This window comes from Hibiscus syriacus, unplaced genomic scaffold (genome assembly GCF_006381635.1).
Source record: "Hibiscus syriacus cultivar Baekdansim isolate YM2019G1 unplaced genomic scaffold, ASM638163v2 tig00111098_pilon, whole genome shotgun sequence".
In the NCBI taxonomy this organism is placed as follows: Eukaryota; Viridiplantae; Streptophyta; class Magnoliopsida; order Malvales; family Malvaceae; genus Hibiscus; species Hibiscus syriacus.
The window spans coordinates 23,946-51,813 of record NW_024062983.1 but is presented as its reverse complement, the minus strand read 5'-3'; the positions used below and the strand labels follow the sequence as shown (position 1 = coordinate 51,813).

General features: G+C 35.0%; 4 protein-coding genes across 6 annotated transcripts; 2 read left to right on the top strand and 2 right to left on the bottom strand.

The window, feature by feature from the left end:
* Positions 1-46: 46 nt before the first annotated feature.
* On the bottom strand, positions 47-26,995 carry LOC120153130 (protein DA1-related 1-like). 3 transcript variants are annotated; one of them, XM_039165126.1, is made up of 14 exons: positions 26,918-26,995; positions 25,751-25,891; positions 25,446-25,536; positions 25,025-25,346; positions 24,724-24,844; positions 24,495-24,578; positions 23,878-23,997; positions 23,552-23,764; positions 23,402-23,464; positions 23,181-23,299; positions 23,044-23,102; positions 22,596-22,955; positions 19,189-19,191; positions 47-59 (listed from the first exon to the last, which is right to left on the bottom strand). In XM_039165126.1, exons 2-12 carry the CDS (start codon positions 25,850-25,852, stop codon positions 22,612-22,614), a joined length of 1,638 nt encoding a protein of 545 aa, XP_039021057.1. In that variant the 5' UTR covers positions 25,853-25,891; positions 26,918-26,995; the 3' UTR covers positions 47-59; positions 19,189-19,191; positions 22,596-22,611. The 3 variants fall into 3 exon arrangements, with proteins under 3 accessions (XP_039021057.1, XP_039021058.1, XP_039021056.1); XM_039165127.1 differs by lacking the exon at positions 26,918-26,995 and adding an exon at positions 26,363-26,569 and having other exon boundaries at positions 25,025-25,343; XM_039165125.1 differs by lacking the exon at positions 26,918-26,995 and adding an exon at positions 26,363-26,568.
* LOC120153132 (probable calcium-binding protein CML41) lies at positions 4,289-5,105 on the top strand. Its single transcript, XM_039165128.1, has one exon. It carries the CDS (start codon positions 4,358-4,360, stop codon positions 4,919-4,921), a length of 564 nt encoding a protein of 187 aa, XP_039021059.1. The 5' UTR covers positions 4,289-4,357; the 3' UTR covers positions 4,922-5,105.
* On the top strand, positions 16,631-18,864 carry LOC120153129 (lysM domain receptor-like kinase 4). Its single transcript, XM_039165124.1, has one exon. It carries the CDS (start codon positions 16,958-16,960, stop codon positions 18,845-18,847), a length of 1,890 nt encoding a protein of 629 aa, XP_039021055.1. The 5' UTR covers positions 16,631-16,957; the 3' UTR covers positions 18,848-18,864.
* On the bottom strand, positions 19,190-21,278 carry LOC120153128 (pentatricopeptide repeat-containing protein At5g66631-like). Its single transcript, XM_039165123.1, has one exon. The coding sequence runs from the start codon at positions 21,159-21,161 to the stop codon at positions 19,194-19,196; it is 1,968 nt and encodes a 655-aa protein (XP_039021054.1). The 5' UTR covers positions 21,162-21,278; the 3' UTR covers positions 19,190-19,193.
* Positions 26,996-27,868: the final 873 nt, after the last annotated feature.

Sequence of the window (27,868 nt, the reverse complement as noted above, 5' to 3'; positions counted from 1 at the left end):
CTTAGTGAACGTGGTATGGATGAATTACATAAAATAAATCTTTTGCATGGTGTTAAAAGCTGTAAGCTCGATTTTTGCAAGTATTGTGTTCTTGGTAAATAGACTAAAGTTCGTTTCAAGACTGGGAAGCGCACAACTGAAGGGATTCTTAATTATTTACATTCTGATGTATGGGGGCCTTCCATGACATCGTCTTTGGGTGTATCTAGGTATTATGTTACTTTTATTGACGTTTTTTCATGGAAAGTTTGGGTGTATTTTTTTGAAACAGAAGTCTGACGTTTTTGAGAAGATCAAGCTGTGGATAACTGAGGTAGAAAACTAAATAGGACGAAAAATCAAGTGTTTACGGTATGACAATGGTACGGAGTACACAGATTCACAGTTTCTAAACTTCTGTAAAGATCATGGGATTAAGAGGCATTTTACAGTACGCAAGACACCACAACAGAATGGTGTTGCGGAACGGATGAACATGTCGTTGAATAAAAGAGTCAGATGTTTGCAGTTGAATATGGGGCTTCCCAAACACTTCTGGGTTGAGGCTGTTGACATGGCATGTTATCTTATCAATAGATTGCCAAGGGCATCATTGGCTGGGAAAGTTGCAGAAGAGTTATGGACTGGTCATTATATTACTTTTGATCACTTACGGATTTTTGGTTGTCTGGCTTATGTGCATGTACCTGCTGATGAGAGATCTAAACTTGATGCAAAATCGAAAGAGTGTATTTTTCTAGGTTACAAGAAAGATGTTAAAGGATTCAAGTTCTAGGATCTAGTTGCGAGGAAAATTGTGATCAGGAGAGATGTTGTTTTTGATGAACAACCCATGTTACAACAGAAGAAAGAAACGACAGTGATAGATTTCGAACAGTTTACAGTTGAGAAAAACAGAAATTTCTCAACCAACTTTTGGTGGTTTCGCTACGGTTGATTTGCAGGATTACAGCCTCGCTAGAGACAGGGTGAGACGGACGAATATAAAGCCTCTGAACAAATTGGGTTTTGAAGACTTGGTCTCTTTTGCACTTACTGTTAGCAGTGATGATCCAATTACTTTTCATGATGTTGTTACTAGTAAGGAAAATGACAAGTGGATGACTGTCATGGTTGAGGAGATGAAGTCTTTGAATCATAATCGTACATGAGAGTTAGTTCGCCTTCCTGATGGTAAGAAACCTATTGGTTGCAAATGGGTGTATAAGAAGAAACCAACAGTAACAGAAAAAAAGGGAGAAGTTCAAGGCTCGTTTGGTAGCAAAGGGTTTTTCACAGCAGAAAGGAGTTGATTATGATGAAATATTTTCTCCTGTGGTCAGGCACACTTTAATCCGAGCAGTACTTGCATTGGTGGCTAGTTGGGATTTGCATTTAGAGCATATGGATGTTAAAACTGCTTTTTTGCATGGTGATTTAGAGGAGCATATCTACATGCAACAGCCTGAAGGTTTTAGTCAACCTGGAAATGAGCATTTAGTTTGCAGATTGAAGAAATCTTTGTACGAGTTGAAACAGTCTCCGAGACAATGGTATAAACGGTTTGACTCCTATATGATCAAAATTGGCTACAAGCGAAGTGAATATGATTGTTGTGTCTATGTTAAGAGCCTTGATGATGGTTCTTTTATTTTTCTGTTACTGTATATTGATGATATGTTAATTACTGCGAAGAACATGGATGATGTTATCGTTTTGAAAACTTTATTGAGTCATGAATTTGATATGAAAGATTTAGGTGATGCAAAGAAAATTCTTGGAATAGAAATTTGCAGGGATAGAGACTCAAGGAAACTGTGGCTATCTTAACGGGGTTATGTTGAGAAAATGCTAGAAAAGTTTGCGATAAGCAGCGTAAAACCAGTGAGTACTCCATTGGTGAATCACTTTAAGCTCTCATTAGAACAGTGCCCTAAGACAGATAAGAAAGCTGAAGATATGGCAAAGGTTACGTATTCTAATGTTGTTGGCTACTTGATGTATGCAATGGTATGTACTCGTCCTGATTTAGCTCATGCAGTTAGTCAAGTTTGTAAGTACATGTCTAAACTTGGTAAGCAACATTGGGAAACAGTCAAGTGGATCTTTAGGTACTTAAAGGGTACTGTGGGACATGGAATTATTTTTAGTAGTTAGCGGGATAATCCTTTTGTTGTAGGATATGTGGATTCAGACTATGCAGGTGACTTGGATAATAGAAGATCTACGACAGGGTATGTCTTTACTCTTAGTGGAGGGCCTATTTGTTGGAAGTCTGCTGTTCAATTTGTTGTGGCATTATCTACAACTGAAGTTGAATGCATGGCAGCGGCTGAATCTGCAAAAGAAGCTTTATGTCTTACTGGTTTAGTGAAGGAGTTGGGTGTTCAGTAAGGTGGAGTTCAGTTGCTTTGTGACAATTAAAGTAATATTCACATGGCTAAGAATCATGTATATCGTGTTAGAACCAAACATATTAATGTAAGGTTTCACAAGATCAGAGAGTTGGTTGCATCTAGAGAGATTTTGTTTCAGAAGGTACATACTGATGAGAATGCCGTTGATATTTTCACCAAGCCAGTTACGACAGACAATTTCATCCATTGCTTGGACTTGTTGAATGTTTCGAGTTGTTAAAGAAGTAAGGTAACCCAACCCACATTGAATGTTTCCTAAGGGGCAGGATATTCGCCAATGTGGATATTTGTTAGGTACAGCTCATAAATATACCGGTAAAGGAAAGTTTCGTAGAGGGGGTTACGATTATGTGGGTTGGGGTTGTGGCCTCGTGGTATCGTACAAGGTTATTTTTGTAAATTTGTATCAAGGTTTATTTATTATAAAAAGAGATATAACCTAAACCTATGAGACATTGAATTGAATAAAAATTCTAGTACCGTCTAAGGCACCGAGGACGTTAGCACATTGCTGAACCTCGTTAAAATTCTTGCGTTCTTTCTATTTTTTTACCCGATTATTCAACATTTTTTTCTAAGTTTTTTATTTAAATTTATATTTTTTATAATATATATTATATAAAAATTAAATCTACAATAATACTGTATCATACCTTAATTTAAACATTACAATATTTTTGGCGGTGAGTACGACGCGAGCATGTTGGCGGCTTTGATTTTAGAGTCATAGTTAGAGCAAAGAAAAGTGGGAAATGCTCACGTGCGACATTCTTAATATACGGCTAAAAAAGGCGCTACTGGTTTTGTTATTATTTTAAATAATAAAACCAATAAAAAATGACCGAAAACATTATTATTTCTACAAGTTTTAATTACCAATATAGGTAAACTAACCTGGTAAAAAATAATGTTTTCGGTAAAGCGATACCTAAAACATTATTTTTTACCAGGTTTTTTCTACCTTGTTTACCTATATCGGTAATTATAACCAGTAGAAATAATAATATTTTCGGTCATTTTTTACGGGTTTTGTTATTATTTTTTTAACTGTATATTAAGGTTGCCGCAGCGTAGAACTTCTCGAGAAAAGTTGAGTTACTACTTAAGATATTTTTTAACTATTAAATTTTTTAAATTAATTTAAAATTAAAATTAAAACATTAAAATATATAACTAAAAATATTATATGCGTAGTTATTTTAATTTTAATTTTATTAATTATTATGTTATTTTTTCGTTAAATATTAGTAATAGGTGACTCAATTGATACTATTTAAATAATTAAATGATTTGATTAATAAAATCAACATATTAATGATTAAAATAGAATCTACACATAATTAAATGATAATGAATATAGTTTACCTTGTCTTTTAACCTATTCAATACACAATTTTTTATTATATAAATATGAGATAAATACAACATAGTATATGTTCAAAGATTTTCAATTATTTAACAATAAATGTTAATATCCTTATATATATGGTGCTCGAACCTAAGATCTAAAGAGATAACAACAAATCATTAACTACAAAGATCCTTTATTTCGTGGCTACGTACACATCTTTTAAACCCGCGAAATGTATTTTTTAACCTAATTAATGAAAAAAAAACTGGACGCAAGATTTACAATATATTGTATTTGAAAAAATAGAGGCACTGAAATGATCAATTTATAAATAGAGATATTTAAACTGTAAACAGAACATAATACATGAACTTTTTTATAATTTAACCAAAAAAGATGGTTGGCCTTTTTGTGTGTCAAAGGACAGTGGTCAATCAATTTTGGGTCCCTTTAGGAAGTTTCCATGCCATTTCCTTCCACCGAATTAATACGTTTATATATTAATTTCTCGTCCTCTACATTTCTCTGCAATTCCCCTAAAGCATTCCAAAAATATATATACCTTTATTTTAAGCTATTAAATCTTCGGCCAACTTTCCTTTGGAATCAAATGGCAACCGCTAAAGTTTCCAAGGCCTCCAAATGGTTCTCGAACAAGACCCTTAGGTTAAGCCTTCACCGCCGTCGATCCAAGTCTAGCCCCACTCCAACCTTTCCCGAATCATCACCTTCGCCTCCTCGTAAAACCCCAAAGAGGCCTTACGAGGAGATGAAAGAAGTGTTCCGCTATTTCGACGGCGACGATGACGGGAAAATCTCCGCTCTCGAACTTAGGGCATACTTCGGGTCCATCGGAGAGTACATGTCGCATGAAGACGCTCAAGCGGTGATCAACGAACTCGATTCCGACGGCGATAGCATGTTGGACTATCAGGATTTCTTGAAGTTGATGAAAGTAGAAAACAGGGACGACGACGATGATCTGAAGAGAGCGTTCGAGATGTTCGAGTTGGAGAAAGGTTCGGGTTGCATAACTCCGAAAGGGTTGCAAATGATGTTGAATCGCCTTGGCGACGCAAAGTCTTACGATGAGTGCGTTGCGATGATCCAGGTTTATGATATCGACGGGAATGGAGTGCTTGATTTTTACGAGTTTCACGAAATGATGGCTTAATTCCATAGTGTAAGTACTACGTTCATGCCTTCAATTTGTAATTAAGCAATATTATACTACAATGGATGTTGCTAGAGAAAGAACCCTACTTTAATTGTATTTGAAGTCATTAAGTTCTTATTTCTCTCAAAATTATGCTTGTTATTAGGATCCTATTAATTCCAAAATTACTAAAATTGAACTTGTTTTCTTTTAGTTTAATTTTGATTTCTTCCCCGTCATTTTGTAATATGTAGAAACCCTTACACCTTAAGCAAAGTTTTGTTAAATACTATGTTAGGAAGGGGGGGAAATGCAGCAAGGCAGGCAAAAGAAGAGAAATTTATTTAACATTAAGAAGGAAAACATGACATGCTTGTTGAAAATGAATTATTATCCATAATTTTGTTTGGCTTGTTGGCTAAGGAAAATTTATTATCTACTTGAACCGCATTCATGGACTACTCGTGAGGCTTCAAAGCAGCTGCAAAACCGTGAAGTCTAGCTATTATAGTCATTAGGTGCTCCTCCTATCCACATCCAGATACGATCCTTCTTATATATACCAATATCCTCAACCAAATTAACAACATTATTCAGAGGTAACTTACTTTGAGCATTGATTTCTCCTTCGATTATTTTAAACGTATAATGTGATATTGTAAAAACCTCATAAAATAAAATATAAAATATCATAATTTTATTATTCAAATCTTCATATTTATCCATCTAAAATATGTCTAAAATTTTCAAATATTCATTTTTTCCCTACAAATTAAAGTAAACATCATGCCAAACTTTAGCGACGGTGAATCCGCGGCTGTAAAGATTCATTATTTCAAACACACTTTGTGGTGTTTGTTTGTTGTTTTTATTTACAAAGTAAGGACATGCAGCCGATAACGTTGTGGGTATTTTGGCTGTATCATTATGGAAATCGTGCGTTTTTCTGTAGCTTTTAGAAGAGAGTGATAGCAAAGCATTGATGTCCTTTGCTATTTCCAGACAAGAATTTATAACTATATCGTAAACTAGTTGCATAATTTAGACCTTGTATAATATTAAAACTAGTCACTTTATATCTATAAGAATCATAGATGGAAAAAGTTAAAAACTCAACCAAAAAACTCGAACAAGAAATAGATGCAAATAAATTTGACTGCAACAACAAACGAACCACAAAAAGATTACAAGTAAGAGCCATATTGATCAGTCGTGACATCGTCAAATCTCACCCTAAGAAAATATAAATAAAAGAACGACCAAACAATGAAGGAAAAAAAAATGAAAAACGTGCCATAAAAACAGAAAAAACGTGTCATATAGGTAAAATTATTCATATTAAAAAAAACTAAAAAACAAAGAGAAAAGAGAACCAGTAGACGCTAACCAGCATCAAAATTGTCGTCGTCGTCGTCAGTTAAATAAAACCAAAGAAGAAAATTTTTAAATATATGAAAAAGGTACAAAATTCTAAAGAGAAAAAAAAAAGGGAAGGGGAAGAGCAGCTAGGGTTTTGAACTCTTCCAGCTGCTAGTTTTAAATGCTCATTGTGCATGTGCATGTTCTTGGTGGGTCGATAGTGGAAATGAATTATCATTTGATGGTAGTTGAAATTTTATTTCAACAGAAAATGGGAGTAATAATTGGTTTGCCTAATTATTATCATTGGGAAGTAACGAAACTTGTTATATGAATAATAACCAAATGTATCATTAGTTTCGTCTTATACCTTCCTCCATAAATGTTTTGGTCTCGTGGGCTACCTCGAGTTCGGCCTTTGGAGGCGGAGCGTGCTTTCTTAATTTTTTTATTTGGATAAACTACACGGGTGATCATTAATATTTTAGGTTATTTTTATTTTAATCACTGAATTTTCAAAACTTGTAATAAATTATTAAATTTTTAATTATTTTCATCACGCATCATTGATTTAAATTATTTTTGAGAAAAAAATTGATATGCAATAATAAATTATTTTTCTCCTCTTAAAATTTTTTAAGGTTTCAAAATAAAAAAAGAGGTTTTATTTTTGATAAATGAAATTATCATCTATCAACTCCAATGGTGGAAATACTGTGTTTGGTCAACATATTAGCATAGTTCAATTTTAAATTAATACAATAATCGATAGTGGCTGATAGGGATCTTTTAATTTTTTATTTTGATTGGGGTCTAAGGAGATTAGAAAGTTTTTTAACGAGTTTGAATTAATTTAAATAAACAGAATAAATAATTTGATGATTTTTTTATTGAAGAAATCATTAAACAACGATAAAAGAAAAACAATGACTGCTAGGTTTCTTTTAGGAATTTTAATGCGTTAAATTCTCATTAATGGTTTAACAACTAGTGACTAAAATAAATTTTTTTGTTTATAAAAACAAATGATTTTTCATTTCAATAACCAAAGTCGAAGCGTCTTAAAAGTTCAATGTCTATTAGTATCATTTATTATTTTATTTTTTTATTGAAATCGGTTTTAAGTTCAAAAATGTTTTTTTTTAAAAGTATATATATTTCAAAATCGAGAGTCGTCATCATTAACTTTGTACTAGGTTTGATTGAACACCTATAAAACCATAATTTTTTAAAAAAAATAAGTTTTATTTGAAGAATATAATTTTAAAGATTTGCATTTAAAATCAGATAAATAATTAGATTCAAAAGTTGATTACGTATGAATAATTTTAAACACTCATGATATCAAAAATTAGTATATTTAAAAAATAATTAATTACATTGTTTTTTTAAGTTTAGATTCAAAACATGATTCCTTGAATGAATATAAATTTTACAAAAGATGACCGATTATTAATCTTACATTCTTATAGATTTGTCAATAATATTTTTTTTATTCTAGAGTGATTACAAATGATATTATATGTTCTAGAGATTCTCAATTATTTGACAATAAACACTCATACACCCTAGATTCGTTGGTGCTCGAACCCTAGATTCGTCATGTCAAATAATATTATAACTTTGTATGAGTATACAATGCATGTCGAACATTAAAATGCACCACAAATGTGATATACCGAAATACACCACTAAATAAATTATCCTTTTAAGTAAATATTTAAAAAAATCAAGAATCGCTCTATAAATAATTCATTTTTATTAAAATATTTTTATTAAAATAAAATTGCAGTATTCTCTTTAATCCACCCATTTAATCGATTTTCGTTTAATTTATAAGTAGGGATGGTAACTTAATCCGAAACGGACAGGTTTTGATTCTATCAAATTTGATGGGTTGAATTTTTTAAAAATAATTCCTGTTTGAGTTTGGGTCAGGTCGAACTTTTTAAAGGGTGAGGTCAGATCAGGTTCGGGTGGAGGGTGAAAAAACTTTGACCCGATCCGGGAATAATAATGTATTTCTTTAAAAAAGGTATTATTATTATTTTTAATCAAGTTCTTATTTTACACTGGGTCAGGTCGGGTCGAGTCAAATTTAGAGGAAGATATATATTTTCGGGACGGATCAGATCAGATAGAGGATATATAATTTTCGAGTTAAGTCAGAGTTCAGCATATGATACATATTTTCAGATCGAATCGATTTGACCAAAAATCTAACTCTAACCTGACCCGTTGACAACCCTATTTCTAAGTGATTTTAGTGACTACCAATGGAGATTAGCATATATTATTTTCCCTACTTGGTTTGCTTATTTTTGTTTTTAATTTTCCTTTATCGACTTCAAATGTTAAGATATCGATAATAGCGAGGTAGTGAAGATTCTAAACTCTTTTACCCAGATGCATGAAACATCTATTGTTTGTAGGATCCGAAGATTTCATCAATTCCCCTGGAACATCAACATCAATGATGTCATAAGAGAAACCAACGGCATAGTTAGTGCTTTCGGTATTTTTCTTAGAATTGCAATTTCTATTTTTTTGTCCTTTTTCTTAGCCCTGTCCCTTTATGCGCGGGGCTGGAGGAACTTGATTTAAACAAGTTTCCTCCAGACATATCCCTTGCCGAATCAGCCCAATTGGAACGAGAAACCAAAGAGAATACCATGCAATGTGATCGGTTACACAATAAAATCATTCAACTATAGAAGTAGCTTGGGGGACGGGAGTCGACGATAATAAAAAACTTGAGAAAATCGTCGACGCGGTCAAGTTTCTTGCCAACGTAGAGGACTTGGCCGAAAAGGCCCGACTCCCCAAGCTCCGCGACTTGAAAGACAAGATCTCGAACAAAGTTTGAGAGTCTTTGTTCGAGATAGATAGGGAAATTAAACGTTGGGAAATGTTCAGGAGGATTGGGCCTCACGATTTTACCACATCTTCCTCATGGCATTCAGTGTCTACTCACCTGGGACATGGCTTATTGTAAATTTTATTATTCATTGCCTAGTTATTTACCTTTGTAACCAAAAAAAAAAGTATAGATGGTGAAGAACTATGCGATGAGGAAGGTGGCAGAGATGAGGAAGCCAGAATCCAGCATTAAGGGCAATTTATGTTGAAAGTCCAAGTTAATTGTCAAATTTGGGGCACCCGAAAGTGCACAATTAATGGCATCGAAAAGTAGCTAGCAATCGTTGATTTTTTGTAATGGTAAAATTACACATTTAGTCATTGTACTTTAGGGTATTTATAAGATTAGTCCTTAAGCTTTAACTATAAATACCCTAACCCATTTAGCTTTAAAATCATCCCAAATCATTATAGATTTCTCCCAATACTAGAGAATTTAGAGAGTTTCTTGAGAGTTTTTTTCTCCTTTTTTTATCAAGAGAGAATTATCATTGTTTTCTCCTTGGTAGATCGAGAGAAGTTGTAATTCCTATTTTCTCATAGTAAAATTCTTCTACCGTTGCCCGTGGTTTTTACCCTATATTATTTAGGGGTTTTCCACGTAAAATTTGTGTCTTCTTTATCTTCATTTTTATTTTCTCAAATTATCAATTGCAATTTGGCTTTATCCGATAGTTGTCTTCCGCAACAATTGGTATCAAGAGCCATATTTAAGTGTGTAATATCTACTTATTGTCTTTGAGGTTGCCACCAAAATGTGGATCCTCCAACATAAGAAAGTAATAAGGTATTACATATTCTTTGAAGGTTCCATAGAACTATTCACGATAGTGAAATAGTGGGATTTATCCGTAATAGAAGCTATGACAATGAAATTTGATATTGAAAAATTAAATGGGAGAAATTTCTCATTGTGAAAATTGAAGATGAAGGCAATCCTGAGGAAAGATGGTTGTCTAGCAGCTATCAGTGAAAGGCCGGTAGATTTTACAGATGACAACAAATGGATCAAAATGGACGAGAATGCTATGGCAAACTTTCATCTAGCATTAGCAGATGAAGTATTGTCAAGCATCGAAGAGAAGAAGATAGCTAAGGAGATATGAGATCATCTCACCAAACTGTACGAGGCCACATCGCTACATAATAAAATTTTCCTTAAGAGGAAATTGAACACTCTTCGTATGCCAGAATCTACTTCAGTGACGAAGCACTTAAACACACTGAACACTTTATTTTCTCATCTTACATCCTTAAGATGTACAATAAGAGAACAATAACGTGCTGAACTTCTACTTCAAAGTCTACCTGATTCGTATGGTCAACTCATCATCAACTTGATGAACAATAATGTCACCAGTATAGTCTTCGATGATGTTGCAACTGCTGTTCTACAAGAAGAAAATCGGCGTAAGAACAAGGAAGACAAACAAGTAAATATGCAACAAGCAGAAGCGTTGAAAACGATGAGAGAAAGATCAACAGAACGTGGCCAAAGCAGCAGTCACAAACATGGTAGATCAAAGTCGAGAAGCAAGAAGAATTTAAAGTGCTACAACTGTGGAAAGAAGGGTCACTTAAAGAATGATTGTTGGAGTCTAAATAAAAACTTCAATCCACAAGGCAATACCACAAACACTTCAGATGATGGAGATACTCTATGTTGTGAAGCGTTAACCACCGTGGAAGGTAGAAAAAGATTTACAGATATATGGCTCATTGATTCAGGAGCAACATATCACATGACCTCAAGAAGAGAATGGTTCCATCATTATGAACCTGTCTCAGGAGGATCTGTGTATAGTTGCAATGATCATGCCTTAGAGATCATTGGCGTGAGAACCATCAAATTGAAGATGTATGATGGAATAATAAAAGTTGTTCGAGATGTGCGACACGTGAAAGACTTGAAGAAAAAATTATTGGATTGTTGGATAATAATGCAAGCAAGATTGAAACATGGAAAGGAAATATGAAAGTGTTCCGTAGAGCGCTTGTGGTGATGAAAGGCGAAAAGATAGCAACAAACTTGTATATGCTGAAGGGAGAGACTTTGCTAAAAGCAGAAGCCTCTGTTGCCTCACGTAGTTCAGATTCTGCAATGCTATGACATCCGAAACTTGGACACATGTCAGAACAAGGAATGAAAGTCCTTGTGGTGCAAAAGCTACTTCCAGGCTTAACAAAAGTATCACTTACTTCGTGTGAGCATTGCATAACAAATAAGAAGCACCGGTTGAAATTCAACACGGTAAATTCTAGAGGCAGAAATGTTCTAGAATTGGTTCATTCTGACGTATGGCAAACACCATTTACATCCCTAGGCGGAGCAAAATACTTTGTCTCATTTATTGATGACTACTCTAGGAGATGTAAGGTGTACCCTATTAAGAAGAAGTCATATGTGTTTTCAACTTTCAAAAACTTCAAAGAAGGTGGAACTTGATTCTGAAAATAAGATCAAGTGTTTCAGAACAGATAATGGAGAAGAATACACAAGTGAAGAATTTGATGACTTTTGCAGGAAAGAATGCATCAAAAGACAGTTCACAGTGGCGAACACTCCTCAACAAAATGGAGTGGTAGAACGGATGAACAAAACCTTGTTAGAAAGAACAAGAGCAATATTGAGGGTTGCAGGCCTAGAAAAATCATTTTGGGCAGAAACAGTCAATATCGCCTGTTATTTGGTGAATCGAGCTTCATCAACTGCAATAGAGCTGAAGACACCAATGGAGACGTGGACTGGTAAACCAGCTGATTATTCAAACCTTCATGTATTTGGAAGTATAGTGTACGTGATGTACAACTCCCAAGAAATTTCAAAGTTGGATCCAAAATCCAGGAAATGCAAATTCTTGGGGTATGTTGATGGGGTAAAGGGGTATCTCTTGTGGGATCCCACTGCCCGCAAAGTGATCATCAACATGGATATTATCTTTGTAGAAGATAAACTGCGAAGAAAAGAAGATGATTATAGCACTGAAAAGTCAGAGACCACTCAGATACATGTGGAAAAGGAGTTTGAACAAGGAGATTCTTCTGAAGCAGAACTAGCACATGATGAACAAGAACCAGAGAGTTCTAAAGCTCCAACAACTTGTCAATCAAATCGTGTAAGAAGACGTCCCAATTGGCACTCAGATTATGTTATAGAATGAAATATTGCATACTGCCTTTTAACAGAGGACGGTGAGCCATCAACATACCATGAGGCAATAAACAACTCAGATGCTTCACTATTGATGATGGCGATACAAGAAGAAATTGAAGCCCTTCATAAAAATAATACATGAAACCTTGTGCCACCACCACAAGGAAGGAAGCCAATTGGTAACAAATGGGTCTTCAAAATCAAGAAAAATGGTGACGATCAAGTTGAGAGGTATCTTGCAAGACTGGTGGTCAAAGGATATGCTCAAAAAGAAGGTATTGATTTCAATGAAATCTTTTCTCCTGTGGTTTGACTAATAACAATTCGAGTAGTCTTGGCAATGTGTGCTACATTGAACTTACATATAGAGCAGCTAGATGTTAAAACAACTTTTCTTTATGGAAATCTTGAAGAACAAATTTACATACTCCAACCTGAAGGTTTTAAAGAAGAAAAAAAGAACTTGGTTTGCAGGTTGAAAAAATCTATGTATTGTCTAAGCATGCATCGAGATGTTGGTATAAGAGATTTGATTCCTTTATTATGTGCCTTGGATACAATAGACATAATGCAGACCCTTGTGCTTATTTCAAGAGGTTTGGTGATAACAATTTTGTTATATTGTTGTTGTATGTGGATGACATGTTGGTTGCAGGACCCAACAAAGATCATATTGAAGAATTGAAGGCACAACTGACTAGGGAATTTGAAATGAATGACTTGGGATCAGCAAACAAGATTCTAGGGATGCAAATTCACCGAGGCAGAAGTAATAGGAAGATTTGGCTTTCACAAAAGAATTACTTGAAAAACATCTTGACACGATTCAGCATGCAAGATTGTAAGCCAATTTCTACCCCTCTTCCTATTAACTTCAAATTATCCTCCAGTATGAGTCCTAGCAGTGAAGAAGAGAGGGTGGAGATGTCTCGAGTACCGTATGCATCAATAGTGGGAAGCTTAATGTTCGCTATGATATGCACAAGACTAGACATTGCACAAGCAATGAGAGTGGTTAGTCGGTACATGGCGAATCCAGACAAAGAGTATTGGAATACAGTAAAGAGGATCCTGAGTTACATCAAAGGGACCTCAAATATTGCATTATGTTACGGAGGATCAAACTTACTAATCAATGGGTATGTAAATTCTGACAATGCAGGAGATTTGGATAAAAGCAAATCTACTACAGGATATGTGTTCAAAGTTGCTGGTGAAGCTATAAGCTGGGTTTCAAAATTGTAGTCAGTTGTGGCTACATCCACAACAGAGGCAAAATATGTAGCAGATACACAAGCCAGTAAAGAAGCAATTTGGTTGAAGATGCTATTGGAGGAGCTTGAGCACAATCAAGAGTATGTCTCTCTATTTTGTGACAGTCAAAGCGCCTTGCATCTAGCAAGGAATCCAGTATTTCATTCAAGGAAAAAACACATACTAGTTCAGTACCATTTCATTCGTGAAAAGGTGGAAGAAGGGACGATAGGTATGCGGAAGATCCATACCAAAGACAACATAGCAGATTTCATGACGAAGGGGATCAATACAGATAAATTTACTTGGTGTTTATCCTCTTGTGACCTGTCAGAAACGTAAGCAACATGATGGTACAAGGTAGAAAGAATGGTGTGAAGATATGATTGTTACAATTAAACCTTCAAGTGAGAGATTGTTGAAATTCCAAGTTAATTGTCAAATTTGGGAGCACCGAAAGTGCACAATTAATGGCACCGAAAAATAGATAGCAATTGTTGATTTTTTTACAATGGTAAAATTACACATTTAGTCATTGTACTTTAGGGTATTTACAAGATTAGTCTTTAAGCTTCAACTATAAATACCCTAACCCATTTAGCTTCAAAATCATCCCAAATCATTCTAGCTTTCTCCCAATACTAGAGAATTTAGAGAGTTTCTTTAGAGTTTTTTTCTCATTTTTTATCAAGAGAGAATTATCATTGTTTTCTCCTTGGTAGATCGAGAGAAGTTATAATTCCTATTTTCTCATAGTGAAATTCTTCTACCGTTGCCCGTGGTTTTTACCCTATATTATTTAGGGGTTTTCCACGTAAAATTTGTGTCTTCTTTATCTTCATTTTTATTTTCTCAAATTATCAGTTGCGATTTTGTTTTATCTGATAGCCGTCTTCCGCAAAAATTTATATTCTAATTACAATTAAATTTTTAAAACGGATCCATCGTGGAGGAATTCTTGAGCTTTTTAATAGTTACTTAATAAAAATAATTTATTTATTGGTGTGTTTCGGTACGTCGCATTAATGGTGTGTCTCAGTGTGCTGCCTGTGCTGTAGAATTTTCCTATAACTTCAGTAATTTCTAATAAAACATTACGTACCGATAATCTTATTTTCAAAATTTATCTCGATTTTGGATGTTCCGACCCTACATTGAAGATGCCAAAAGCAACAGTCAGCCACCAAACGTATGTCCAAAGCTCAGTCAAATTCTTTTTAACTTCCGATGAACATCGAGGAAAGAATGAAAATGAGAACTTTAGGATTGACAAGGATGGATCATGGCCATGGAAGTAGGCTCTAGTTTAGCAAAGTCGTATTTCGGGACAATGGGGAGGCTGTGGCACCATTTTCCAGATACGCGTTACCAGTTCTTCGATCTCGAATCTAAAACATCAGATATGCTACACTTTTGTTGTTTTTCTCAGACAATAAGCAGCTGCTCCATAATCTTACTTTCATTATTTATTCTCTTGTTTTAGATTTTGCCTTGAAATCCAAGGAGCTACATGACAAATGCATCAGCAGACAAGTTGATTATTCTCTTTTAAATCTTATAAAAAAGACAAGCAGGCTGGAATACATTTATCATTTTGATTGCTTGTCATGAAATCTCAGTTTCTTTTTAATATATAAATACAAAAACAAACACATATGATATAAGGATTTCATATCAGTTGTATGTAGCTGTGCTGACCAAATAGTCTGAAAAATAAACAAAAGATTCCTAAATGAATTTAAGCATCGGAGAGAGCACTAAAACCAAAACTCGATATCCTTTGACATCATTGTGTTTTGGGTAGTTGTGTTGTGGGATGATCTAATCTAGATTAATTTACGATTTATCAATTTAAAATATTATTTTATTTAATCAAAAAGTTATACAATTCATAATATCTTTAGTTATAACCGAAAATGTTATATTACGATGGATTTTAATTTTAAATGTTACATATCTACGGGAATAGTTACGGTGACGTCTCCTCTCTTTCCTCTTTTTTTTTTCTTTTACAATTTGTGTCAATTTTTTTTATCAATCCAACTTTTTCTTCTTCAATTTTGTTTAACTGCCGGCGGCACTGGTTTTAATGCTGGTTGCCTCCCTCCGGTTATCTTTTTTTTCTTTGTTTTTTTTAATAAGAATAATTATGTCTTTGTGACATGTTCTCTGTCTTTATGACACATTTATATTTGTCTTTTGGTAGCTTACGTTTTTTTGCCGTTGTTTACAGTTATTTGCCGTTATTTTTGTTTATCTTTTTTCTCATGGTTAGATTTGACATCGCCACGACTGATCAAGATGACACTTATTTGTTATCATGTTGATCTTCCCTGCTTTGGACCCTCGGATTGATTTGGATACACGTTTTGTGTTCGTAGATAGTTTTTTCACGTAGCTTGACTCTGATTTACGATTTGTCGGTGATCTTTCAATAGTTTCATCCCCTTTCGTGGTTAGTTTACCGATGCAGTCAGATTTGTTTGTATATTTATTTTATTCAAGTTTTTTTGTTAGTTTTTTTAACATTTTCCTTCTTTGATCCTTATGTGATCTAAGTAACTAATTGTTATCTCAATGGTAATAGTAAAATGTCATAATTATATTTTAGGTTTACGGTTATGCTTGTAAATCTTCATTGTAATTTTAGATATTTTCTATTTTTAATAAAACTAACGACTTTCTATAAAAAAAAATTGTTACATGTCTACTCTAAAAAATTACACAACTAATAATAATATCAGTCACAACAAAAAATTTACATGAAATAAAATATAATATTTTTTAGTTTCAACCTAAATTGTTACCTAGATTAGAGAGTTACACTCTTAGCAAGTGTTCCCGTTACAATTGATTTTTGTGATTTTTAACTTTATATTAACCGGATGTATTTTGTACTCGTCCATATATGTTTTGCAATATTTCCTGCCTTTTAGCTGCCTGCTTGATCAGCTTTTCACACTTAGACATGGACATATTAAATTATTCTCCTTTTTTATCCTATTTTATTCTATCATTTTCATGATTCCTGTACTCAACGCAACAGCCGTGCTTCAGTTTTGTTAACCTTGCTTTCACAAAAGGAAAAATTCAACGCTGTTTGATGATTCCTCCTTTCGTTTTCTTAACCTTTTGTGTCATTTTCAATCAATTTAGAGTTGGCCGAGTCCAATGTTTATACTTCAAATTTCTCGTATTCCAAACAACAAATCTTAAATAATTTAGGTTCCCCAGCAATGGTTTTCCAGGAAAACTTCAGTGATCAGCACATTTAAGTCAACAAAACCTTTTCTTCCACATTTGCAGCCGATGCCAATGTTTTTCGAATCTATCTGAAACAGCTTCAGTGTTTTTCCCATCTTCCTGTCATGGATCGGTTTCGGCTTGGTTTCTTCGTGCTATTATGTGTTTTCATGCCAAAGTTCCATGCTCAACAAAGTTATTCGGGAAACTCTATACTGAAGTGTGATGAAGATGATGAAACTGGCCCATCTTCAGCTCTTCTTTACACTTGCAATGGTGAAAAGCCATCCTGTCAGACCTTTCTGATATTCAAAGCTTATCCTCCATATGACTCGATCTCAACCATCTCGAACCTTACGTCTGCAGATCCATTGGAGCTTGCTCACATCAACAATATTTCACTTTCTACAATCTTCCCTGCAAACAAAGAGGTGTTTGTCCCTGTGAATTGTTCTTGCTCAGGTCAGTACTATCAGGCCAACACCTCTTACATCATGCCGAATATGCATCTCGATTATTTTTCGATTGCAAACGAAACCTATCAAGGGTTGTCGACCTGCAAGTCGATTGAAAAAGAGAATAGTGATTCAAGCTTGCAACTTGGTTCAGTTTTACAAGTACCACTTAGATGTGCTTGTCCCACAAGAAATCAGACTTTAAATGGTACTAAATATCTAATGACTTATGTGGTTGATTGGGGGGACACCATCTATGATCTCAGTAATAGATTCAACACTAGCATGGAAAGTGTTGGTGATGCAAATGGAATTGATTTAGATGAAGCAATTATTTTCCCCTTCACAACTATTCTTATTCCATTGTCAACCCAACCTTCAATCTCTCAAACTATAATTCACTCTCAACGGCCACCCTCTTCTTCACCCGTCACTCCGATAGATGTGATCAGACCAAAGAAAAGATTCAATGTTTGGATCACAATCGGAGTTCCTTTGCTTGCCATTTTCCTTCTGCTCCTGTTGGTGTTTTTATATCATAAGAAGAAAACAAGTGAGGCTGCTGCAAAAGATGAGAGAAAGAAATGGGAGTTACCAAATGATGTTCTGGTTAGCATAGATCAAAGCTTGAAACTTTATGACTTCAACGATATAGAGGCAGCCACTGAAAATTTCAGCAATAAAAACAAGATGGGTGCTTCTGTTTATCGAGGTGTTCTTGAAGGAGAATTGCTGGCTATAAAACAAATGAGCAAAGCTGTAGATAAGGAGGTATGCTTGCTGCAGAGGATTAACCATTTCAATCTAATAAGCCTTCGTGGGGCTTGTGAGCACTCTGGTGTTTTCTACCTTGTTTATGAGTTCATGGAGAATGGTTCTTTAAGAAAATGGCTTCGAAACAAGAGTTGCCAGAAATTTCAAACATGGCATTATAGGATTCAGATTGCTTTAGATGTTGCTAATGGGCTTCATTACCTTCACAACTTCACCACCCCAGCATATGTGCATAAAGATATTTGCAGTGATAATGTGCTGCTCGATCGAGATTTGAGGGCAAAGATTGCTAACTTCAGTCTTGCACGATCAGCTGAAAGAGAAGATAGCAGAAAATCATCGATATGGAGTTCTCTGGGAACAAAGGGTTACAAGGCACCTGAATATGTTGAGTATGGCTTGGTGACACCTGAGATGGATGTATATGCCTTCGGGGTTGTTCTACTGGAACTGATTACAGGAAAGGAAGCTGTTTTTATGCAGGATGGAAAGGAAATACTATTATCAGAAGCAATATTAACAATTATGAAAGGAGAAAATGCAGAAGCTGAACTTGATTGCTTAATCGATCCTAACCTCAAAGGATACCTCTGGATGGAACTTGCACATCGGCTGTTGAAACTGAGCATTGACTGCTTGGCAGAAGAACCAGAAAGCAGACTGAGCATGGCTGAAGTAGTTTCATATCTGTTGAGGATTCAACTGGATGCACAGCGATCGGAAGAACCATTTCCATTAGAATGGCATCAAAAGCATAAGGTAAATAAATGCGAGTATGTTCGGTAATCGGCATTTGAAATGTAACAATCATAATTCTTCTGTTAATTGCGTTAATATATAGTGTTCCTGTTGCTTTTCTCTTTAACATAAATAAAACATAGGGCAAGCACATTAGATCAATCCTGAAAAATGTTTTGATGACCTTATTTCCTGAGCCCGTCTTTTCTATCAAATTTCATTTCAGAATTTGATTCAAAAAGTTGACATTTGCAAATTGCAACATTAAAAAAAGAAGATAAAAAAATAGTTTTCTGAAAGACTGCAGGAAAAGGGGGAAAAGGGTTGCCACAATAGTCTAAATAAAACAGTAGTAACCATTTTGCTAAATACTTCGCTTTGAAAAAGACAAACTCTATGCAGAGGCTGTAACACTGTTATAATAAATACTATAAACTCTGGTGAGATCTTCAGAGCTAACTGTCCAGACATGACCTCGTAATGCCAGTGGAAGGGCTGCATCAGCCTCCTCATACCTCTCTTCTACATCAACAGCCTCTTTTCGCTTGCCTTCTTGCCAAAGACTCTTCACAAGCAAGTCTTTTGTGGCAGCATCAGGCATTAAACTTGAATTTCTCATGTCTTCAAAAACTCTATATGCAAGTGCAGCTCTCTGACACTTGCAATAAGCTTGGATTAACAACTTATACATATATGCATCTGGTTCCAGGCCATTATGTCTAACCATATAAATGAGTTGCTGAACAGTTCTGATATCTCCCTGTAATGCAAAGTGATATATCAACCCAGAAAATGTCTGGATATCAGGGAAAACACCATTTAAAATCATCTCATCAAGTACTTCCAGGACATCAGAATTCCTACGAGACTTTGTTAATGCCCTCAAGAGAGAAGAATACAAAAGCATTAGATTGAACCTTGATATGTGACCACAAAGTGATCTATCATCACGGAAGACCTTCAAGGCAGCATCAGCATTCTTTGAAATACCATAGAATTCAATTAGCAACCTTATGGTGCTGAAAGGCAATTTCATTTGCTCCCTCCTTACTTTGTTTATAAGTTCATCTACTAATTCAACATTTCCATGGCGCGCCAGCAGAGTCATCATTCTTTGAACTGTGTAAATGTCATGAGTGAATCCTGGCTGAGAAGCTACCCAACAGAAGAAATTCCAAGCTGTTTCGGTTGAAGTGAAATTCCTAAGAACTTTGCAAACCAACCTACTAGTCCACACAAATTTAGCGTCCTCTAATATATTTACCACTTCAGGATTCCATTGTTTTAAGGCATTCGCCAAAGCTTTTGGATCCACCCATGGTTTCAATTTTACCATATGAATGTCAACTCCTTCATTCACATTATCATCCCCATCCTCATAGGCATCCTCATCTTCATCTTCATTATTACTATCCTCGCAAGAACCGACACTCTTGATCCTTCCATCAGGCAGCATTTCTACAAGAAACTCATCGGCCTCACCACCAAATCCTACCTTTTTCATTCGCTCCAAATACACACGCATTGCTCGTCCAGGAAGCTTCCCATCCTCCCTCATTTCTTTAAGCAAACTTTCCACCACATCAAACCGTTCCCCACCAACAAACCCTTCAACCAAAATCAGAAACTGTTTCATAGTCCTCTTGATTCTCATTGACGGCAATACACTAAACACTTCCATTGCGGCATCCAACTTCCCTAACCTTACAAGTTGCTCGATCAAAATAGTATAAGTCCTGGAATTTGGAATCGCCCCTTGATCAATCATACCCCGGAAAGCCTTCACAGCCTCAAAATTCATACCCTTTTGAGCATAAAGCCCTATTATAATGTTATGAGCCTCAGTTGATAGACGATTTTCCTCACTCGTATACTCTTCCCATGTTTTCAAAACTTCTTGAAGGTCCCCCGCAGTAGAATACCAAAACAAAAGGTTCATAAAACTGACTTTAACATTGTTAAATTTTCCATCTTTAACGACACCAATCAGGGCCTTGAGTCCCTCCTTTCGCTTGAACTTTGCAAGAACAGTGGCAAAAGCAAAAAGTGTATTCTGGGAATGCTCAAAATTTGGAACTTTCTCGAGGTTTTCAAAGAAAGAAACAGCAGAGTCCGCTGAAGGAGCAGAACGAAAAGCGTTAGCAACAACGAAGGAGTCAAGAAGGCGAGTTTGGAGAAGAGGGTTGAGTGAGTTAGGAGAGCTAGAACGGATAGCGAGTCGGATTGAGTCGATGAGTTTGGCTCGCTGAAGGTAATGAGTGAGTTTGTTTGGGAATGGCTCGCGTGCAAAGGAGCGAACTTGTTGGTTTAGGAGGCTAACCAGGTTTTTACAAGACGAGAATCGTTTAAAATACATTGCCATTTTAGCAAATAAAAAAGAAAGATTAGGAAATAATCAACAAGCTGCCTTTGGATCACATCTCTTTCGCTATGACAAAAATGCAAACACTTGGTCTGCATGAGAGATTTTTAACAAACGCATACATTTCCAGGAGTCGTTGAAGTTCATAGAGACTATTTTAAAAAGTGTATTCAATGGCCTGGTCTCGCTTAAATACGGGCTCCTTTAGATTATTATGGGTCAAACTCTAACCCCCAAAGTAGTATCTTTCCTTTCTAATGAATGACATCTTAATTTAAGATTAAAAAATGAAAGAAATATATGCAATGACAGTTTAATTTAAGGTCAAGAAATGATTAAACTGAAAATATTATTTTTTTCATAATATTTTTGTAATATTCTTGATATAATTAAAAATTAAAAAAAAAAATTAAAAGGAAAAATATTGTAAGCTGCATCCAATCAAAAATATTATGTTTTTTATAACATTTTAGTTGCACCCATTCTCAATCGTTTCTTAGCCTTAAATTAAGATGTCGTACGATGTAATATGTATTTATTAACTACATGATTGATTACTTATGTTTGTATTTTGTCTATTTTTCTCACTGATTTCAAAAAATATAATATATTGTCACTTTTATTTTTATTTAATTAAGATATGGTCAACACGAGTTAACTGTCGTTAATAGATTAGGTGGCGTGATAATTAAATATTTTGATATAATCACACATTTGGTCCATACGTTTACATATTTGCTCAATTTAATCATACTTTTAATAAATTAAAATGAATTTAACATATTAAATTAAAATACAGCTAGTCCTCCAACAAAATGATGACACGTGACACCAATGACACATGTCATCATTCTATTAGAAGATTAAATTTATTTTAATTTATTGAACGTATGACTAAATTGAGAGAATATGTAAATAACAGAGATAAAAATATTTGATTATATCAAAATATTTATATGTCGTGTCACCTAATCTGTTAACTACTAACAGTAATTAACCCACGGTGACCACATATTAATTAAATAAAAACAAAAATGACCATATATTTTATTTTTTTAAAATTAGTGAAAAAAAGTGAATAAAACACAAACATAAATGATCAATCATATGGTTACGTAATTAACATTCATACATATCATTAACAATGTACCGCAAAAAATAAATGTTGTTTAGGAAAAGAAAAGTAAACGAGAGATGCGTAGGAGGTGACATATATTTATATATTACATGTATTTGTATTATTATATTTCTTACGTTTTAATACCATTCAAGTACATTGTAATAACTAGCAACATCCTATGTGAGGAGAATATTACACTAATCGCAAATGAACATTTTCATTTGCTTGTTCAGTTCTGTCATGTATTAATTATGTTTTTTTTTTCATTTTTACTGTATTATATTTTCTAATAGACAGGAATCCGGTTCTCCAACGACCGGTTATTGTGAACTAGAAAGGGAAGCTTCCGGTCATCCGAATATGATCGAGTGTTCTTTTAAGACCGTACTTGTTCACTGCTTGATTACCTTGCCTGAATCCCTCTCCATAAGCCTTGGATGAGTCCGATTCAATCTGGTGCTTAAAAAAGCCACCAAGTTTATTCTCAAAATCAGAGCGCTTGCCTTTCTTTGATGATGTGGAAGATGATGATGATGATGACGGTGATGATGACGAAGAGGATGAGGATGAAGCCGCATCACTTCCGGAGGCAGCATAGATCTCCGAGTCCAACCACATATGTGCCAATACCTGACATATTCCTTCCTCGACTTCTGGACTCAGATTCGGATAACCTGTCGAATTTCCCGTTCAGTTGATAGTTCATACCATAACATTAAAAGAATTGCAAGCGTTAATCAGACTCGTAGAACAGATAAACACCTTTAAGCCTAAGCCAAGCATGCATCATCTCATGAGCCAGGATAGATCCTGTCAGCAGCCTGTATGTACAATAAAAAAAATTATATCAAAGGCAAAAGTAACAGAAATACAGCATGAAAGGAAACATGAAATAATACCTAGGAAGACCATACAAAATGAGAATAGCTGTAACTTCACATCGACGGATTAGCCTGTGAGGCTCAGTAATCATGTCAATAAACCGATAGCCTGCCCCAATCCTTGGCCTCCTCAAGACCTGGCAATTTGAATCAAAACAAACATGCAAATCTAGTTAAACATGGTGTCTCGATAAAACTTAACTACAAAAGTTAAGAAGAATTCGAGAGGAGATTCGTACAGTGGTAACTGTCTGTTCTTCGGACAAGCAGAGTCCTCTAGTTTCTGGTAAGTGATGATGGCCCTAACCACAATTAAGATGTTATGTTAAACAAGACTAAAAGATACTTTCCTCTTTAATAGATAAAACTTCCAATGCTTAAGCCTTTACATTCTTTTCTCCTTCCATGGCCTCGTTTAGAGCTTGCCTCTCAACAAGAAGTAGAGGAACCTGTTGTTCCACTTTCATATTTAATCCTTCATAAAATTCTTGGATTTCAAGGTAAAGAGGCTGGCATTCATAAGTGTCCATAATTGCAGAATCTAGACACTCTAGGCACAGCTTCCGACCATCATCGAGTGATAAATATTTCGTATCGGCTGGCTGCAATCACAAGGGTTTATTAAAGATACACTTTTTTGCGCAACTACAAAAGGATTTCATTTCCTTCTCTTCGCTCATTTCTAAAAGAAAATGGGAGCATTCTTTGGGCTCACCTCCATTCTTTCACAACTACAGCAGCGAGGTGTACCATCAAGCTCATGTGAGGGACAGTACTTTTGCATCCAGTAGGGATGTGCCCTGTACTCAATTAGACCAGCTGGATTCGTTGGTATCTGTCAAAAGAAATGAGATCAGATTACCATGGGGGAAAATAACTCAATATTCAACCTGTTAATGCTTAAACTAGATAGCACAATGTCAATTTCCAAAAAAAAAAAAAAAAAGAACGGCCTCCGAAATATCATGTATCTTAAAGTTCCAAGAACAACGCATGAATAGTAGATTAGTCATCGAGCAGCTGGTCATGCAGCAATCAACAATACATTTTAAAAACAGCTGATTAGAAGTTTCTTCAGATTCAGAACCCTATGATGGGCTAATAGGCATATTTATAAATGCCACTTCAGAACTGTTAGTATATGCTGGAACTAGTCACGATATTTGAAGAAAACAAAACTAATCAACTAAACAAATCATCCAGTTACCAATTAGAATTAGATGCAAAGCTAGCAAGCTACACACTGATACTAGACAAAGAGATCAAATAAGAAAACTTGCTTATGCAAAATAAATAAGGTTGATAAGGCCATAAGACGGATTTAGCACTTACAAATTTCCTGCAAACATCACATTTTGGATGATGCTGCTCTTTATAGCAGGGTTTATGAAAAGGACGATTCCCTGAGACTGAAAACTATCACAAGAGAATAAACTTCAAGGTTAGGCCATATACAGCATACACGTCTGTATACCAAGTACGGTACAAAGTAGGAATAACAAATAGAAATCTATGTTTTCAAGTTTCAAGCTAAAATAAGTAAATTAGATGACGTATACACCTCGTAATCATTAATTGGCTGGTTGCAAGCATGACAGCGGAAACATTCTGGATGCCACACAGAACCCATGCAACTAAGGTATCGACCATGACCAATCTCCGCGTGGCAACCAGCACAGATTCTGCAAGCAGCAGCATTTTGTAAACTAGGTCTGGTATTGATGCTAACAAGTAAGACCTAAGCAGTTTTTACGACTTTCTCAACAATGCATTTACTATAGCTTTGCTTCTTTCATCTGCATTTGTCAATTCAAAAATCAATAAAAATTTAATGCAAAAAAAGTTAATTACAAGTAACTTACCTGTAACTAGCTGAAAAGAAGAATGGAAAAGGTGAAAATAAACCCCCATGATCATAACGTGGTGGAGACTCCACATTCAAACTTTCTTGAATTGCCTTAGCAAGTTGTTCATCTTCTTCCAATTGAACTTTAGCACGACCTGCATCTTCCTCCTGTTGAACTTTGGTGTATCGGTCATCCTCTTCATCTACATGAGGTTTAGCATAGCTTTCCTCTTCCTTCTCCTCATGAGCTGAAGAATGTTTGTCATCCTCATCCTCTAGATGGCCTTCATCAATTGATACATCATCGTTCGATTCCTCCTCCGTCTCAGACTCATCTTCTACCAAGCAAACGGGATACATGAAATAACATAACATGCATGAATAAATTTCATCTTTGTCAAAATCATCTACGTCAGAAAAGGGAAGTGCAACCATACCTATCACTTTCTTGCCTTTTTTATCTACTTCAGAAAGGGAAATGGCAATAGCACACTCAATTTCATCTTTGTCAAAACCATCTGAACCTTCCTGCATCAAAGTTTTCCAACAAAGATTCACAGAATTAACACGAGAAAAAACCTCTTAGTATTGAATGAAACAGGATCATGCAGACTTAAGTCTATGAATCATAACATTACATGCATGGATAAATGTGATACAATTAAATCTAACCAACATTTTAAGAATCAATGATATCAAAACACAGGCAACCAGCGAATACTTATAAAGAGCACAGCAGTACCGCTGAACGGCGAGGCTCATCCCAAGTCCTACCAGTGTTGTATCTCCCATGATATCGCCCTTTATTCCTTGAACCTTTAAGAATCTTGGTCAGCCAACCCATTACTTGAAATGCTATTTGCTAATCAGCGCAGTTTTTTGCCTGCAACACCAAATAATCCAATTAGGAAGGCAGAAACAATTTCAAAACCAAAAATGGAATTGCAATTACAACTAATCATTGGGAATTTTTTAAAAAAAGTGCATAATTAGAAAACAATAACTGTTTATATAATGATAGATATGATTATTGTGGGAAATTTAGAGGAATTCCCAATTTGGGGAGGCATCATCCCAACTGATAGTCGAGGCTATTGAATTGAATACTCTAAAAAACTATTTTGACCATAGAAATAGATAAGAGAGACCCTAATCATAAAACTCAAAAACATTGAAGGAATTGACTGAAGTGCAACGTGGATTTCCCAAATCCAATCCCATAAACCAAATTTCCCCCATGGAGCATTCAAAACTACTGGGAACCAATATTAAATGAGGGAAATCAAAATGATATCAAACAGTAGGCGATGATGGAGTGCACAAAGGAAAAGTTAAAAAGGAATCAAAGACGAACCGGAGAAAGAGTGAAGAATATGCAGAAACAGCAGAATCTGATAGATCCCAGATCAGAAACAGCATGAAATTCACATGAATGGAAAGTCATCAAATTATAGGGGACAAAAGGATATTCCAAATAAGACTCTTAATTGCCATCATCCCAAAAAGAAAAGAAAAAAAAAACTAATCCTTTCTTCTTACAGTGTCAAATAACCATTTCTTAGTGAAAGACAAGGCAGATAAAAAGAGAAAAGCAGATAGATTGAATAAAAAAGGACCTTGAATCTCTAAGTAGAAAAAAAACTGGGTTGGGGAATTGAGAATTATGATGAATTGTTGTATCAATATATGATGTTATACCGTAAAAACAAAAAAAAATGATCCTTTTTTTATGAAGAAGATGAAAGGAAGCAAAAGGGAATTCATATGGGTTAGTTGAATTATGGGTCCTTTATGCTAATCCCATTTTCCACCACACTCCACTACACGTCAAAAACGCATAACTATTCTTCTTATTGAAAAAACATGACATTGAGAGAGGCAAAGAGAAACAAAGGAAGGTGAGACTTACTTTCATGTTTCTTCTCTTCCCTTTTGCAGTTGAGTTGTGTTACTTGCAGTTAACTCTGTACTTCACTCTGATTTATTTGGTGTCCCTAGTTTCCCACCCCCTCTCTGTCACCCCACGTTTAGGTCACTGACCAATGGCATTAAGTGGCGAAACAGTACAATCAGTCAATCACCCCTTTCTTCTAAAAAAAATAAAATTTAATGAATAATCTCCCCAATAGGCAATAACTTTAGTTGAAGATTAGGGTTCGAAAGTTGGACTTAAATAAAGAAATATCATATGCAAGGGTCGGTTTGTTCTTAAATGATTTTTAATTTTCTAGCTTGGGAATATCTCCTTCACTTTTTCTTGTTTATAAAGGAAGCTTTAAAAGGTATCAAAAGAGTAAATGCTTCATTAAAAAAAGAGTAGATATAATATGAGAGATTCATTATCCATAGAAACTTCATTAATGATAGTTAATCATTATTAAGGATGGATGGAGGAATTTTAAATTTTCTTATAATTTATGTATTTTACTTGTATTCTACTAACAATTTAATTTTATCTCTTAAAATTTTGTAACTCTACGTTCCTAAAACTTTAATATAAGTTTTTAAATTCATGTCCCTTACATAAAATTTTTGTGTTGGAACTCATGAGCACGTGCATGCTTCCATTGTTTACTCTTCTGCTTGCGTATCCAACATCATTCACAGCTTTCTTCTGCATGTGCTGTGAATATTGAGACGGCTAAATTTCACAAGTCTAAACTGTAAAGTGCTTGTTCAGATTATGCGCAAGAAATAATAATAAAAAAGAGCTCAACTGGTGATTGCATGCAGAACTTGTGGCAGTGTTACTTTATTTGGTTTGTTATAGATTAGGTGAGACATATATTTTGTTTTGGTTTGGTTGCCTATGGACATGTAGCCTTCAGGTTGCTTTTTATTGAGGGCAGTTATTTAGGTG